General features: G+C 34.2%; 1 protein-coding gene across 1 annotated transcript in view; it reads right to left on the bottom strand.

Annotated features, from left to right (window-relative positions):
* Positions 1 to 5,503: 5,503 nt before the first annotated feature.
* Positions 5,504 to 16,226, bottom strand: part of LOC145694792 (PRKR-interacting protein 1 homolog) — a 69,538-nt gene continuing 58,815 nt past the window's right edge. Inside the window, exons 2-3 of the mRNA XM_081771438.1 lie at positions 15,987 to 16,166; positions 5,504 to 6,357 (exon numbers count right to left, since the gene is read on the bottom strand). Of these exons, the coding sequence (XP_081627564.1) occupies positions 6,130 to 6,357; positions 15,987 to 16,166 (408 nt within the window). The 3' untranslated portion in view covers positions 5,504 to 6,129. The remainder of the gene's footprint in view (positions 6,358 to 15,986; positions 16,167 to 16,226) is intronic.

Below are 16,226 nucleotides of genomic sequence, written 5' to 3'. Positions count from 1 at the left end.
TCATATTTATGAAAATGGCGCACACCTGCCGTCCTGCCAAAACATTTTAACCTGCCAGACACAGAATTGTATCCAAAAGAACCATGGGCCAGTCAGTCTCCGGATATGAACCCAATTGAACATGTCTGGGCTATTCTAAATCGTGCCTTCAGACTGCGTCCCCAAAATCGTGTTTCCCGTAATGAACTTTTCCAATTTTTATGTTATAAAAAAGTCATGGAACTCATTAATTCCATGTCCCAACGCATTAAGACTTTGCCGCAAGCTGAAGATCGAGCAACAAGATATTATATCCTTTCGTTTCTGTTATCAAGTGGGTACAGTTCAATAAATAGAAAAGTTTATAAATAGAGGTGTCTATTTACTTATGATAATCTCTATAGGTTTATTAAGTCACATTTGTACAGTCGCCAACAAAATACACACGTCACCTCCCTATATCTTTTGTCGTTAATAACAGGAACAAACGATCAAATTTGAGCATAGCGTTCTCTGCGAAGGAAGACCAACTTTCTGTGGCTTAATGAAAATCGTACCGACACTGATTCACTATTTTTGAAGTTGACAAAAAAAATTTCGGGACGTATATATATACACTTTTGCTGCCACCTATAGCTTGGTTTTTATATTTTCAAATTATGGTAGCACGATTGTCGGAAGTCATATAGAATGGCAATGTCCGTTTGTTTGTCTCTCGACAGTATCACAGCAAAAATGGTACGAGATATTGATTTTTTTTTTTTTTTTTTTTGCAATCGATTCAGCATTCTAAGAATATATATATATATATCCCATCTCCTCCATTAACCCTCTATTCAAACCGGAAGTAGTAGAAATCAATCGTTTCCAGTTTTAACGTTGATCGCCATAGAACGAAAACGATAATAGATACAACAAGTTGTTTTCAACAATCGATTCAGCGTCTCAAGAGAACAAACCAACACCTCCCATAACACTTCCAAAACTAGTAGTAGTTGGAATTTACTAGTACTTCCGGTTTCGACACATTTCCATAAAACAAGCAAGAAATAGGACCCAAACAATGAGAAAGCAAAGAACAATCACAAAATTATCTTTACTGTGAGCTACACATCACAATTACAAGGCAAATTTCTCATTACGATACCTTGCGAAGAGCTTTCAATGCCATCTGGTGAGAATATTACTGAGAGACCAAAAATTGACAAGTATCGTTGTACACCACAGATAACGTAAATGAACTATTCTAGCACTCGTTTCCTTTTATTCCTTTTCTAGCGGACTGCAATATTGTTTTCTGTGCAAGTTACTGTAAGATTTGAGGTGTCGCTAATTTTTCTTTACAGAGTGTAGAAGGTATGATGGAAGGAAAACAAGGAGGGGGAAAGAAATATAAAATTAATAAATATATTATAGTGACCGGCACGTAGAGTGGCTGCTCAAGGTCACAATGTACTGGCCGAGTCGAACTTCCACATTATTCTGTTGCAGGGTTGGCAGGGTAGTTAGTTACTTCGCACTGCAGAAATGTACGTTGCAGTGTCTCAGATTAGAGATGTGCGTATGTGTATAAAAACCAACCACAATATTCCAGTAAATACGCGAAAATATTGTTGCTCACATACTGGAATTATGTTCATGTTACACAGTATTGATTAATACAGGGACGTGAAATTTTCGTTTATTTTCTGCCCAAGGAAGATGTTCTTTACGACAAATTAGTGCTATTGTTCGTGTATAAATAAATAACACTGAACATATACAGTGTTATTTATTTCAAATCGTGTTATTCTTCCGGATAGTTGTATCAAATTTAAATATAGGGTTATGAGTAATATGGGCAGAACTAAGGTTTTTCAAAGTATTACTCATACCAGAATTAATTTAAAACTGAATTTGTTAGTTGATAACATTGTGTACACCAGTTAAAACCTGGATACAAATGTGCACGACGGCTGTGCTGTTATTTTGTATTATTTTGAAAAACAAAGGTGAGTAATTGTCCTTATTTGATTTGTACATTTTGTTGTTTGTAAATTTCAGTATCATGGATATAAGGAATTTTTGTACTATAATCTTTTACATACAAAAGTCAGCTCATTTATGGTAATCTACAGACATTGCATTATCACTACACAGTAAAGGATGGAGCTGCCCGATTACATTCTAACTGCAGTGTTGCAAATTACTAAACATTGTTATTACGTATAATATGGGCATATTCATTTTGTACAAGATGAGCAGTTATAGTAAACATGCACTGAACAATTATAGATGAACAATGGAACATTTTCATTTTATACATACCTTAGCCCAAAAATTATATTTTATTAATTTTACTACACATAATTGGCCTCTGTCTGACTTCAAATGATTGGCTACAACCAACTGACAAATCTCTCTTAAGACCACTGAAAGAATACACATTACAAATTTGATCCATGATCACAATGGTCGACCTTTAACTGAACTTGGATTTTTCCACATTTTATTACAAGCGTGGTTAAAATTGGCAAATATGACAAAGACAGTTAACGGGTTCCACGCTCGGTGTTTCTAACCCTAATGCAATAGCAATTGACTTTTATGTTGGAAATAAACTGAAACATATGAGCAAATACTACATTTTACTTTTATCATATCATATACATTTAAATTTCACATTTGGTTTCAGTGTGTAACATTGTAGTTTCCAAGTAGATAAGAATATTACAATGCACATACGCAGCAAAGCATTTTCTCAATACTTTGTCAATGACGAACGTTTTTCGCATAGGTTCGCCGTCTGATTAGTTCTAGCAGTTCTATCTTCATCATATTATCATTATATTAGATGTTTTTCGACCTCAACCACTGCTTCATGTTGTCCTTCCTAGAATTGTATTGGAGCACTTTTGCTGTTCCACATTATGATAAGATGCATTGTCTAGGAATACAACTGAGCTTTTTGGTAAATTTGGAATGAGTTTGTGTTTTAAGCCATTTTAGAAAATTCTCGGAATTCATATCGTGGTGGTAATCATCTGAAACATTTCCAAACTTCCACATGAGCAAGACACGTGGGATGAATCTAATTTCTCCTCCAGCATGAACAATTATTTTTCTTTGTCCTTACTGATTGGTTTAAACAAGACACATGATGACGAGTCACTCCAATTCTTACCACTAACATGTGTAGAATGAATATATGTTTCATTAACATACACAACATTCCAATCCTCTTGACGGTATTTAGCAATTTCTCAGGTAACAGGCTCTTTGCAATATAATATCATGTTTTTTAATAAAAGCAGATCTATTATCTGCAGTCCGTCACCAGTGAAATCCCAACCATTTCACAATTCCGCGAAGGCTTCTTTCGCTTCCCAGGAATTATATAGACTCCTGTAACTTTTCTCTGAGGCGATGCATTGTTGGTAGCACTTTTTCAATAATATAAGTGTCATGGATTGCTCTACGAATAACACATTCATCAGTCATCTACGGCAGTCACTGGGTGTTTCGATTGCGCTTCTTATTTGGTGTATAAAATGATGATTGTCCCTCTTCCATTAAACTTTCCTTCAAAATATGCGACCCACTTCTAGTCGACACTCCTGTTGCCGATGTTGTGCGATTCATTCACTGCCTACGCAACGGGAATCGACGAATTATTATCTGCTTCACTCTTCACAAAACAGTACACGTTATTGAGTATTTCACGAGATTGGCTGTGTAATACCTTCTTGTGAACTTTAGAGTAGACAGGTGGCATGATTCAAAATAAACTATGAAACAAGACACTACAAAATCAAAATTTCTTGTTTCACAACTCGCAGGCAACACAACAAATAACGATACGAACAGGTCACTGCCAAGCCAATGCTGCTTTTCATTGGAGCCGGTGAGCAGAGTTGCCAACTGACTTATGTGTACTCTTTCTTTACGCAGATATCAAATTCCATCACACGAAATATTTTAGTATACTAGATGTATAATAATTTATAACAATAGTAGGTATAGTGCTATAAACAACATTATCTGATAGTGATGTGCTCAGCTTATTGATTTAAACGCCTAACTGTAATGTTACAGATAATATCAGGATGGCTGTTATGTCATAAATAGACATCGGACTTTTAGGTTTTAAAAATTTGTTTTAGATGCCAAAAATAGGTACTAAAAATACTAAATTAGACATTAAAATAAAAAAAAAGGCTTATAAAGTATACTCATAAATGCCATCATTATGAATAAAATTATATACTTCGATCTCAAAATAAATTTTAAGACAGAAATAGACGCACACATGTCACGTGCAGTAGCGTAATTTGAAGATTCAGCGCCCCCTGCAACCCTTACTTTCTATATTTTTTCTACTTATTTTTCACCCTCTGGATTTCGTGCGTCCCCGCATTTTAGGAGTTGTTTTTCATTTTGAGCTACGGAAAAGAAACTTCTGTTTTTACAAAAGTCATCAATGATAGACAGATATTTCCCAGATATTTTGTACACATTTACAATGAACCCTCTTAATAGTTTCCTGCAGTTTGCATATTTACTTTCTTGTAAATATAAGATTATTATTTTTTTTTATTATTTCTACTATAAGAATTCTGTGTGTGTGTGTTTTTGTATCTTATTAATCCATCTGTGATTGACAGTACTTGTTATTGGATGCTGGAATAATTACGTACAGCTGGCAGCACTGCCGGTTGTTGGAAAGCTGATTCACGGTAGGATCGCTGTTGGAAATTCGTCTGCTTCTGCAGTGACCTTGAGCTGCCATGCTACGTGCCGGTCACTATAATGGTACACAAATGAAATCCTTAAGTTTTACGTCCCATGGTTATGCCGGTTAGGCTAAAGGAGACGGTGATGATGAGTGAAATGGTGGAATGAAGAAAGTGGGAGGAAACGGGAGAACCCGAGAAAACCCACGAGCACGGTGTTTGTCCACCACAAAGTCCACACGGCGCGAGCTGGGATCGAACCAGGGACCCCAAGCACCGGAGGTGAACGCTCTACCACTGAGCCACCGCGCCCCCCTATAATGGTACAGTCTCTACATCAAGACTAAGATCTCTAATGATCATAGTGCCGATATATAGAAACTTCTAAACATGTAGCAAATGGCCTTTCAGTGATGGAAGAATATACTATGATCAACTGTACTTTTCGAGGTAGAAACCCGATCCCGCTAGCTCGAGTAGCTTTCCATTTACCTCACGATATTGACGTAAGCTCAGTTGGGCTCTACTAGAATTCTTATTCTGGTCGTTTCCTTCAATTTCTACATGCTAGAGACGCCCATGGATGGCTAAATTGAATACTAATGATCACCATTCAGTAAAGTCGTAAAAATCCTCATCTCTAATGCAAAAGGTCACAACTTCTATCGCAAATCATATCAGCTGATAATGGGCAATAATATAAGATTTAATTTTCACAATGAGATATTACTATGTATTATCTGAAAAAGAGAGACACCAAATGACGTCACTGTGTTGTTTTTTGTGTGTGTTTGTGCATCAACAAAGTCCTGTCACATCATTATCCTTTATTACTACTATTGTGTTTCATAAATAACTTAAGCTTTATAAAATACACAAAAAATACAAAATTTAAATAAAGTAAAATTCAATACAATAGTTTCGTTACCACACAGAATTTTGTAAAGACAGTCTGATTCACGAATTCTCATGCTACGTAATAAAACTATTGAAAACTTGTACTATTTAATGAACATTGTCAGTAATCACTTTTCTCTTAACTTCCAAAGTATGCTGCGCGTTAAGTGGGATGTGCTATCAAACGGATATGTCCGTCAACGGGTATCAGATTGAAAACTTTTAAGTGATAACGAGAAGTGTTTTTTGAAATCGATTCAGCGTCCCAAGAATAGGTTTCATTTTTTTCCATAACTTTTCAAATCGGAAGTTGTAAAAAACAACTATTTTCGGTTTTAACAGTGATCGCCATGGTAAACAACGGTAAATTTTGTTTACAAATATTCTTGTTCTCTTTGAACAACAAAAATTAGTTTATTTACTTTCATTATTAAAATTTTAAATTTTTTATCACAATTCCACTGTAACGGTTTTACTGTTAAGTTTTGTCCTGTAAGCATACTTCAAAAACAGTATATAGTGTAAATGAACGTTACTCATGTCATCTGTCACTATCGTCGCCACTGTTAGATTTTTCACTGTCACTTTCACTCCCTTGTTGCCCTGCCGCGGCATTGTCTGTTTTCACCACTTCCCCTTTCATCTTCATTTTCTTAGCTTTCATTTTTTCTTTCTTTTTCAGTCTCTTTGCTCTCTTTTTGGCTGTTCTTTCCTCCGCTTCCCGTCGATTTTCTTCGATTTTTTGATGGTACGCCTCCTCTAACAGCTCCTGTTTTAAAACAATGCAAATAGAGTATTAGATGCTTCAGTTCTATCAGTTCAGTTCAGTTAATTACAAGTTTTTTCTTCTATTTTATAATTGGAAAAACAACCTTTCTTATCAAAGAACAAATCTTTGTCAGCGATACGGACAAATTTTAACGGAATCTCTTCCTTTTTAGACACGATAGTTGCTTTAATATTGTAATGATGATTTACATAAACCATACACTGGATCACGAGTTGGGTAATACTTCATTAGTCTCTAAGGCGGCTAAGTACCTATGTGTAATTAGTTGTTCTTATGATACCAATCTCTCTCTCTCTCTCTTATACTAGAAAAAGAAATGCATTTCATATTACAGAGTTCCTGCAAAGTTTATAAAATTACACAAATACACAATATGTTGTAAGAAACGGGAGTACAAGCAAAATTCCAAGAGACTGGTTTACAAAATCGTAACATTCATCCCTTTATCTCAGCTCTATAATTTCTAGCTTTTCCATGTAACTTCTATTTTAAACCACAGGAAAATGGAAATAAACATCCTCTCTATTGGATTAATGGCTCATATAGATCTGCTACATAATGGCCTAGAACTTGCTTTTTTGGAAAAACACTCAGACACCAGAACTCGTTGGAACCCTCAATCTGTCAACTACGCGGGATTGTTTTCACAGTGCACTTATTTTTCACGTTAAACCTTTGTTGTTACTCGACAGCATTCAATTGCATTTCTAAAATTACTTCCTGTGATATGCGATTTAGGCACAATCAAAGCGAGGTCAGGGTTACTTAGAATGCACCAATTTACAAGACAGCTAAATTTTTGAGCATTTCAAAGTTGTTTTTCAGTTAAAAATAATAATCATCTACAATAGTTAATAGTCCGGTTTGTTTGTTTCATTTGGTAATTCAGTCTGTTTGTTTCAGTTAGTGGTTTGTTTAATTTGGTAATTCTCTCCTTGATACGTATACATGTACCATCAGTTTTAATAAACTTTCTCTTAGTGAGTTAATAATGTAGGTTACCGAATTCCTGTTCTTCATTACGCTTCCTCCCACGTTTTAGAATTTTAGTGAAGAAGTTAAAATACAATAAAGAATATCAACGAATTTAGAAAGTGTGTCAAATAGTATCTGCAAAATGCTATCAAATAAATGAATGTTTCGTTCTTTAATTTCTTTCTTTTTTTCTTTCTTTCTTTTTTTTTCTTTCTTCATTAATCTGCGTATGCAGTTTCTGGTGTCTGGTGTGAATTTGTACATATACGAAAGGTTTTGAAAACAACTTTTATTAATCCATTCAATAGCACTTGCAGATATTGTTTACTGTTCATTCTCTCATATTCACTAAAATTCAAAAAGAATGAGAATGAGCCAAGACCCTTAGTACTAGGAGGTGCGAAGATTTATTTAGTTTATATTACTTTTAGTAATCATCTGTATTTGTGTTCATATAGTGTTGTTACACTCATTGGCGGCGATTGGACGTTAAAAGTGGGGGGCAAGGCATGATCTGAATATTTGTATATCAATCTGAGTTTATCTGGTTGTTTCTAACACTTTGTTTGACGAAAAATTGTATAACTAATAGGATACTATCTTCTTCGGTTAAAATACTGTATATCGTATTTCATATTTTATTAGATAAATTGACAAGAGCAACGGAAGTAGATACTAGCCCTTTGTACTCTTAAACAACGAAGGTGTAAGAAGAGATTTGATTCATTGCTCATGAACATGTTAGAATTCTATCTGGAAAATTGTGTGATCAGATTATTTAATTTAAAAAATTACAAAACAAGTAAATAGAAAGGATAATATTTATTATAGTAATGAATAATGAGGCTTGTTTTGCAAAAGTTATATTCACACTGGAGATTAATGAACAACTTAATTTATAATTCCACACATGACATTAAATATATGTTATTACTCTCACAAGGTACATTCGCAAAGTGTCCCTTCGAGATTCGTGTAAAATTGATTCAAATACAAAGTTCTTCTCGTCACAATGTGTATTGTACTAATTTTAGCGGCCCATACTGGTATTTATGTACCTTCATATATCCGGAATTCAATCATACACTACTATAACGCTCGGACGCAAAATTGCTTTTAGTTTCTTTAGATGTAACTGGACATGAACGTGGGCATGTGCAAAACAAATTTGATCAAGTACTCTGACACATGTTACCAATCCCAGCTGCCATATTGGATTCAACTTCCGGTTTTTCAAAAGGGAATAGGTGCAAATGATACATCAAATTCATGTACAATTTCTCGGAAATTCACTAATGTAGTGAGTTTTACCGTAGCTATTGCATGTTAAATGTCAGGCACTTCATGAATATTGAATCAAATAGAAAGTTGTGCAGGGCTCGCTGTGTATATGTAATGTTTTACGTGATTTATCGTTGACGAAATATTCTCTGAACGTACATAATACAGACACATAGACGTCAATACGGGAATGGTCTCCACCTAAATATGGCCGTATCTGAATTTACATTAAGCATTTTGACCGTTATACAATACTTCTTTGTTGTAGTATATCATGGAAGTAACACAATCACTCACAGAAATGTAATAAGATTATGACATCAATGTTGTAAGGAGTTTGTTAATACCTACAGTATTTTTTTCAGTTAGAAATTGTTTTGATTTGTCAACATCAAAAATATATGTGTAACTGATATTACTCTGCAATGTCTATTCGCGAAATACCTGGAAGGATTTAACATGCAATACCTTGCAAACGGTACAAGCTACAGTAAAATCCTCTACATCAGTGAGTTTCCGAGAAAATTGTACATGAATTTGATGTCTCATTGAATGCAAGATGCCAGCTCGGTTTGGTAACATGTGTCAGAGAAGCAGTACTCGATCAAATTTGTTTTGCACATGCCCACATTCATGTCCAGTTACATCTAAAGAAACTAAAAGCAATCTCGTGTCCGAGCGTTATACTAGTATATGATTGAATTCTGGATATATGAAGGTACATAAATACCAGTATGGGCCGCTAAAATTTGTACAATACACATTGTAACGAGGAGAACTTTGCATTTGAGTCAATTTTACACGAATCCCGAGGGTACACTTCGCGAATGTATCTTGTTAGAAAACGAAAGACAGTAAATACTACAAGCATATGCTACGAAATTTAAAGAAATACGCAATTGCAATATTAATTGCTTTGAATTGTAATTAAAATGCAATTCCTGCTTAACTCCACGAGAAGACAACCAATACGTACTCATGCAACGGGAAATATTATATGGCACAATCTTTTTATGAACCAGTAATACATACAAAAACTTTACATTTTCAAATGAAGCTATATACATTAATGGGTTACTTCAAAATAGTTGGGGGGGGGGGCAATTGCCCCCCTTTGCCCCCCCCTAATCGCCGCCCATGGTTACACTTACCTTACATTCGTGTAGGAGCATATTAATCTGGAAACTTTTGTGATTACGTTAAAAATTCGAAGTGCGTTTTCACATTTAAAGCATGATAGCAAAATATTTTTAGCAACTTTCTACATACATCATTCAGAGTTTGTATCTATTCCACTCTCAAAACAATCACAGTATTACTATTCATTAGTAGGACAATATGTGGTTCTGATACCTATTTCTTAGAACTACTAGCCTAATATTTGGTAAGGTACATGCTACGAGTTTGAATTTCACAAGTTCTTGTAATTTGTTCTCAAAAGTTTTACAAGAACTTGTAAACAGGACAGAGTTTTCACTAGTCAGGTATTAAATCTACTACTACAAGTTAGCTGACAAATACGTAGAACACCAAGTAGTTTGGCTACTTTCCGTAGTGCTAGTTAATTCATTTGGAAACAATGGAAACAGAATTAAATATTTTGAATGTGATAAGAGAATCAAAAGATATTTAGTTTGGTAGTAATTTGACGCAGGAGATAAAGTAAATGAGTGGACAAAAATATAGCAGGTGTGCCAGGAGCCTATGCACTCGTTGGGGCATATAAAGATTATTCAAATGTTCGGGACATATATTAGCCTAACATAAGTAAATCTACATTAATGAAAATTAATACTTTTATCTGGCACACACTATATACAGTAATTGAGGAGTTTGATGTAATAAGGGCGTAAGCGAGTTTACGCTCTTTTTGCATCAACCGCATTTGTGGCTTTTGCCATGCTTGTTTAGCCTCCTGGTGACATTTCAATTCAATATCGGAATAAAATGCTGCATATTACATTGTTTTATGTAAGAAAAAAACACTAGAATTTTCAACATAGTTTTTCTCCAACTGCATGTTTCAGACTTATTGCCCTTATTGCATCAAACTCCTCAAGTTATCATACATAGACTGCAAAAAGAAGTAATAATATTTCAACTAATCATCTAAGATGGAATTCCAATTACTTCACCACATCAAAGAGCATGTAGTAAAACACACTAAAAACACATAGGTAGGCGTGATGAGAAAAGTCCAAATACAAATTAAATCTTCAAGAATAAAAATACTGCTTACATAGACTGCAAAAAGAAGTAATAATATTTCAACTAATCATCTAAGATGGAATTCCAATTACTTCACCACATCAAAGAGCATGTAGTAAAACACACTAAAAACACATAGGTAGGCGTGATGAGAAAAGTCCAAATACAAATTAAATCTTCAAGAATAAAAATACTGCTTGAACTGCTTGAATGTTTTCCTTCGAATGTAAATTTTTGCTTAGAATCAAATGAACTCTTTCCCTTCATTGACAGTATTACATAAATCAATGGATATTTTTTTTTCCTGTACAGTCGCTTGGTCATTCTTTGCATTCGGTTTCACTCTTTTTCTCAATTATTTACACAGTAGAACATCGAACCATTTATACTTGTCAACATTGTGTCCGTGGGTTTTCTCGGGGATCTCCCGTTTCCTCCCACTTTTTTCATTCCACCATTTCATTCATTTCTCATCATCACCGTCTCCTATAGCCTAACCGGAATAACCGTGGGACGTAAAACTGAAAAAAAAAATCATTTTTTTTCACTCGTACATTTACACTAGTATCACAAGTGTATGGACAAATACTACTAGTCTAGTTGCTTTGAGAAATAGGCCCCTGGTCTCACGTTAAGGTTTTACCATATGTCTTCAAATCAATTATGATGTCCTAAGCTTTGATGATTAACTGTTTAACTATAGACAGTACTTTCCAAACACTGATTATAACTATTATTCCTCTGAATACTATTGTACATCGCACAGAGACAGAATACACAATAAATGTGTAAATGAAGAGAGACAGAGATATTGGATACACTACGGACAGAAATAAATATAGGCTAATAATAATAATGTAGACAGTTATACGCATCAGATTAGGACATGGAGATTTATTATTTAGATAGGAATTTCAATACGGAGTTTCCTCTCCACTCTTCATTGCTTTTTCCCTTTCTATAAATTTTGCTACCTGAAAAGTTCTTCTAAGAACAAACCCAGTGATAAATGGTGAAAGTTGTAAGGTGAACACAGTAAGTTCGTTTTTATATTAACAGCCTAGGTCATCTTTGTTCTTTAGCACATTGATTTATAAGGGAATTATTATTATTACGTGTTTTCTTTGCAATGAATTGGAATTTTAATGGTTTGATTTTATTGATTTCTTTTTCAAACTTAATTAAATGTTATTTATTTTCTGAACATTAAATTTTGTTATACATTATTTATAAATCAAATTTAAATATTGCTAAATTTATATCTAGTACAAACATGTTTCCATATTTTCCAGTTCATTAAAAAAATCCTCATATAAATTAACGGGCTAAAAGAAGAAAAGAAAAACAAAGATGACATAGGTATTTAATATCGTCGATATGATGATGTTAAGTAAAACCGTTATTCAACATTGTTACGAAAAAATATACGGTTGATTCTGAAATTAAGGGGAATTTTCAGCCTCTAGATATGCAATATTAAAGTAACAAAGTTAGTATTAAATAAGAAATAATTAGTACTTTGTGTTCCCAGAGTTTATTTTAACATTTATTTTATTTTTCTGCTTTTAAAAAAGCGAAAAAGATGTGAAATGTAACCTCCGTGGAGTGTCCCCACCAGCATTTTTTAACATTAACAGAAGAGAAAAACATGTTTTCACTAGAAAATTCGTGAAAAATCCGCATAAGTTACTACTGTAAGACATAAATAATGAAACTACTTAGCAAGAAATTAAATTTTAAAGTCATTTTCATGGCCTATTTAATGCGAAAATATTGTCCCTAGGTTGTGAGGTAACCTCCATGGAGTACTCTTAAAATTACCAGAAACTCTACTAGGAAGCAACACTGTCCAGTCTCTAGATCTGAAAGTGAAGCTCAGAGCAGCCATTTTGTGAGTGATATGTTGATAACTGTGTGTGCAGTATTGTGTTCGTGAAAAATCTTCACATCTTGTGGAAAATAGGTGCGTACTCTTTGATCTTGTAACCTCCATGTATTTGCTAGTTTTATTATTAAAAATGTTTTTTCAATTGGTTATTGTTAAAATAGCAGTTTTCCTACTAAAAACGAAGTCATTGCATATATAGTCTTCTAGCTTTGAGTATCAGGCTGTCTGAAGTGCACTTTTGTAACCTCCATGGTTTCTATCTAGCATGGAGGTTACACATGATCCATGGAGGTTACCATAATGAGCATTTCATGATATTATTATAACAAATAGTTATATATTTGAGTTACTATGAGCTTCTTATTGAAATGCTACCTATTAGAGCTACCCCGAGGAAAAATTCCAAAAATTCCATCATGTGTTTGCTAAACATGCTACTATAATATAAATTACATGTTGTCTTCAATAATATATGATTTGGTTGATGAATATTGAATTAAAATTTAATTAAATGTTATACATGAGTAAAATTTCGAAATAGAACATCTGTGCCATTTGTTGTTGCTTATCTCTTTGAACAAAAGCACTAAATGTTTGAAGTTAGGTGTTAGGATGTGCATTTTGTAGAGTCCAAGCTAGTAAAATAGGTTTGTTGCTGATTAAACCTGGATTATTAAAATTGTTTATTTACTTTTTTATTTTATAGAGAGAATGGCACAAAAAAAAAAAAAAAAAAAAAAAAAAAAAAAGAATGGTAGTGAAAAAGTAACAATGGAATCAAATAAAAGAGTTAATTGTGGAGAGAAAAAGCCAAGTAAGATATCAGAAGTAGGAAAATGAAAAGAGAATCAGAAAGACGAAGAAGAGAAAGAATAAAAGCAGATCCTGTATTATACGAAGAATTCAAAATAAAAGAGAGATAGATACAAAGCCAGAACTACAAGCGGAATTATTTTTAAAAATAGCCGACATGAGTAAACGAGAGGAAAGAGCCCAGAGGAAAAAAAAAACGTGAAAAAGTTAGAAGGCATAAAGAAAAGAAGAAACGAAGAAGAGAAGGAAGCAGTAAATAAAATGCTGGAAGAAGCAACTCCTCCTGACAGTGATAATGGTGGTAACAATCGAAACGTCTTAAGGAATGATATTGTTGGGCCTAATTTTGACCGGGTAGAAACCAGCCGAAAGAAAAGTGGTAAGAAAATTGCAAAACGAAATAAAACTAACAAGGAGAAAGCAGACTTTAGTAAATGAGCTTCGGGGTCATTTTTCGCGAAGTGCTAGTGCATATTTAAAGTGTTAATATTACAAACTGGGAGAGCGCAACAGCCAAAAATAACGGAGAGAAAGCGTCTTCGAGTTTCCGACTCGCCGCATATATCGTACGACGCATGAAGTTATCAAGTGACGGCGTGTCAGATTGAGGAACATCTACGACTCACGTGCAAAGGGTGCCGGGTTCGGTTTCCGCCCAAGTCAACTTTACTTTTTTTGCTTCCACCAATAAAGTAGCCATTTGTAGCTACAAGTAAACTATTAATTCTCCCTATGTTTATAATGAATAAAACAATAGATATGTTGAAATCAGTTGTAAAATCCTTCAATGTTCCATGTTAACTATCAACAAAATGTAATCTATTCCGTAAATATATTGATATCACGAGTTACATTATGGTTGCCCCAGTCATTGTGTAAAAAATGTTCTTCACGCTTCGTGTTTACATCTGTTGACAGTGTGCGAATTATAACTGAAATGAGGGGGGCAATCTCCTTTGGTTATAGCTACCAAAGGGGATGGAAGTGCCGTCAAGTGACATAAGGAAGAAACACATTGGTATTAAATATGCGCAGACTAAGATGCTTTCAATGTAATCCTGACACTAAATGCAGTCATTTTCATGAGGGACAATACAACTCTGTGCCTGCTGCACAGAGAAAAATCCGTTCTCCAGACAGCGGTAACAAATATACGGTATCCTCTTGCTTACTATAGAAATCAGTATGGAGCATACGTTATCCGCATGCTGCATAGGCACTGCCCTTAGATGTTACATCATGCCGTTGCAGGATGTCTGACATCTAACAGTTTTCCGTATATCACATGCATATACTTCTGTTACCTTCGTCAGCTATATGTTATATACGTCCATTTGTATGTGAGATCCTGACCGCCGACATCCTTTCATACGGTAAGTACGTATAGATGGAACACTTACACAAAAAGTATTATAAAACGCGTTTTCAGTTATACGTCTGCTGTACGTTGTCTAAAAACTACAGGAATTACGCATGTAACCTATCTTTTTAAGTACGCCACCTACATTTTTTTTCTCAGTGTGTTTCAACCATAAAGTGTATTCTTTTATGTGACAGCATTTATGAACTGCTACAACTTATTTTCAGATCTTCGTACTCTTACTCTAACCTAACGATGTTCAGAAGTTTCATTATAGTTACGTGTTAAAAGTTCCGTATTTTTACTTAACTACTGCACCCAGTACCAAATAAATCTCAACAAACGTTGTGTTATCAACATGTGTAATCCGCCAGTGACAACGAAAACGATGCCAAATATTTTGGGATATCGACAGAACTTACACAGCAAACTCTTTTGTTATGTTGAAATTATGTACTCCAGAAACACCATCAGACATTATGTGGTATTAAAATGTCTACTAACATCTCCGAATAAAGTCGAGTTTTTTACAGAATAGAGGCAGAACTCATAATTGTGTTTCCCTCAAAAGCAAATAGAGCCACTGTGGATACTAAAGACATTGTTGCGGGATTGGAACAGCTTTTCTTGGAAAATAGAACAATCCGGTTTACGTTTACTGCAATTTTAGCTGTGTACACAAATCTATATTAAGCATTCAATTCAAAATATTACATTGTCTTACATTTTACCAGTGAATAAAACTTAAATATATCTTCACTGAGCATGTTTTGTAACCTCCGTGGATATTAATGTAACCACCGTGTTTGTCAAAATAATAAATTACCATTTTTTTTTAAAAAAAATATATTTTCTTGACCTCATCTACTGTAATGATTGTATTTGTTTAGCCCTTAAGTGTGTAAAAAATAAATTATACATTATTTCTCCGATTTTCAATTTTAAGATTTTTCCAATGCCAAAATTCCCCTTAATTTCAGAATCACCCATACACCTTGTGGTCCTACTAAAATCTCACACAATAAGTTAAGAGTGACGATCAAATTTATAATTTGTCAGGTGTTAACCGATATAGAATATTACCTTTTCGGCCTTCTCCTGAATAAACTTTTGCCTGGCGTACTCCTTTCGTCTGAGATGCCTATATACATGGAATTCTCCGCTGCCTGCTCCAGCACTTGAGCCCATAACATTTCGTACAAAATCTGGTGGATGGGCTAAATTCTTTTCTTTGGGTCTTTCAGGAAGTGGTATGACTTTGTCCTGGAAATAAATTAAAAAAAAATAATATACTATTCCAAACTGGAAATTTTCTTTTCTCTG

This window comes from Thermobia domestica, chromosome 9 (assembly GCF_964235325.1).
Source record: "Thermobia domestica chromosome 9, izTheDome1.hap1.1, whole genome shotgun sequence".
In the NCBI taxonomy this organism is placed as follows: domain Eukaryota; kingdom Metazoa; phylum Arthropoda; class Insecta; order Zygentoma; family Lepismatidae; genus Thermobia; species Thermobia domestica.
The sequence above is the reverse complement of the archived record's forward strand: the minus strand, read 5'-3'. Positions and strand labels throughout refer to the sequence as shown.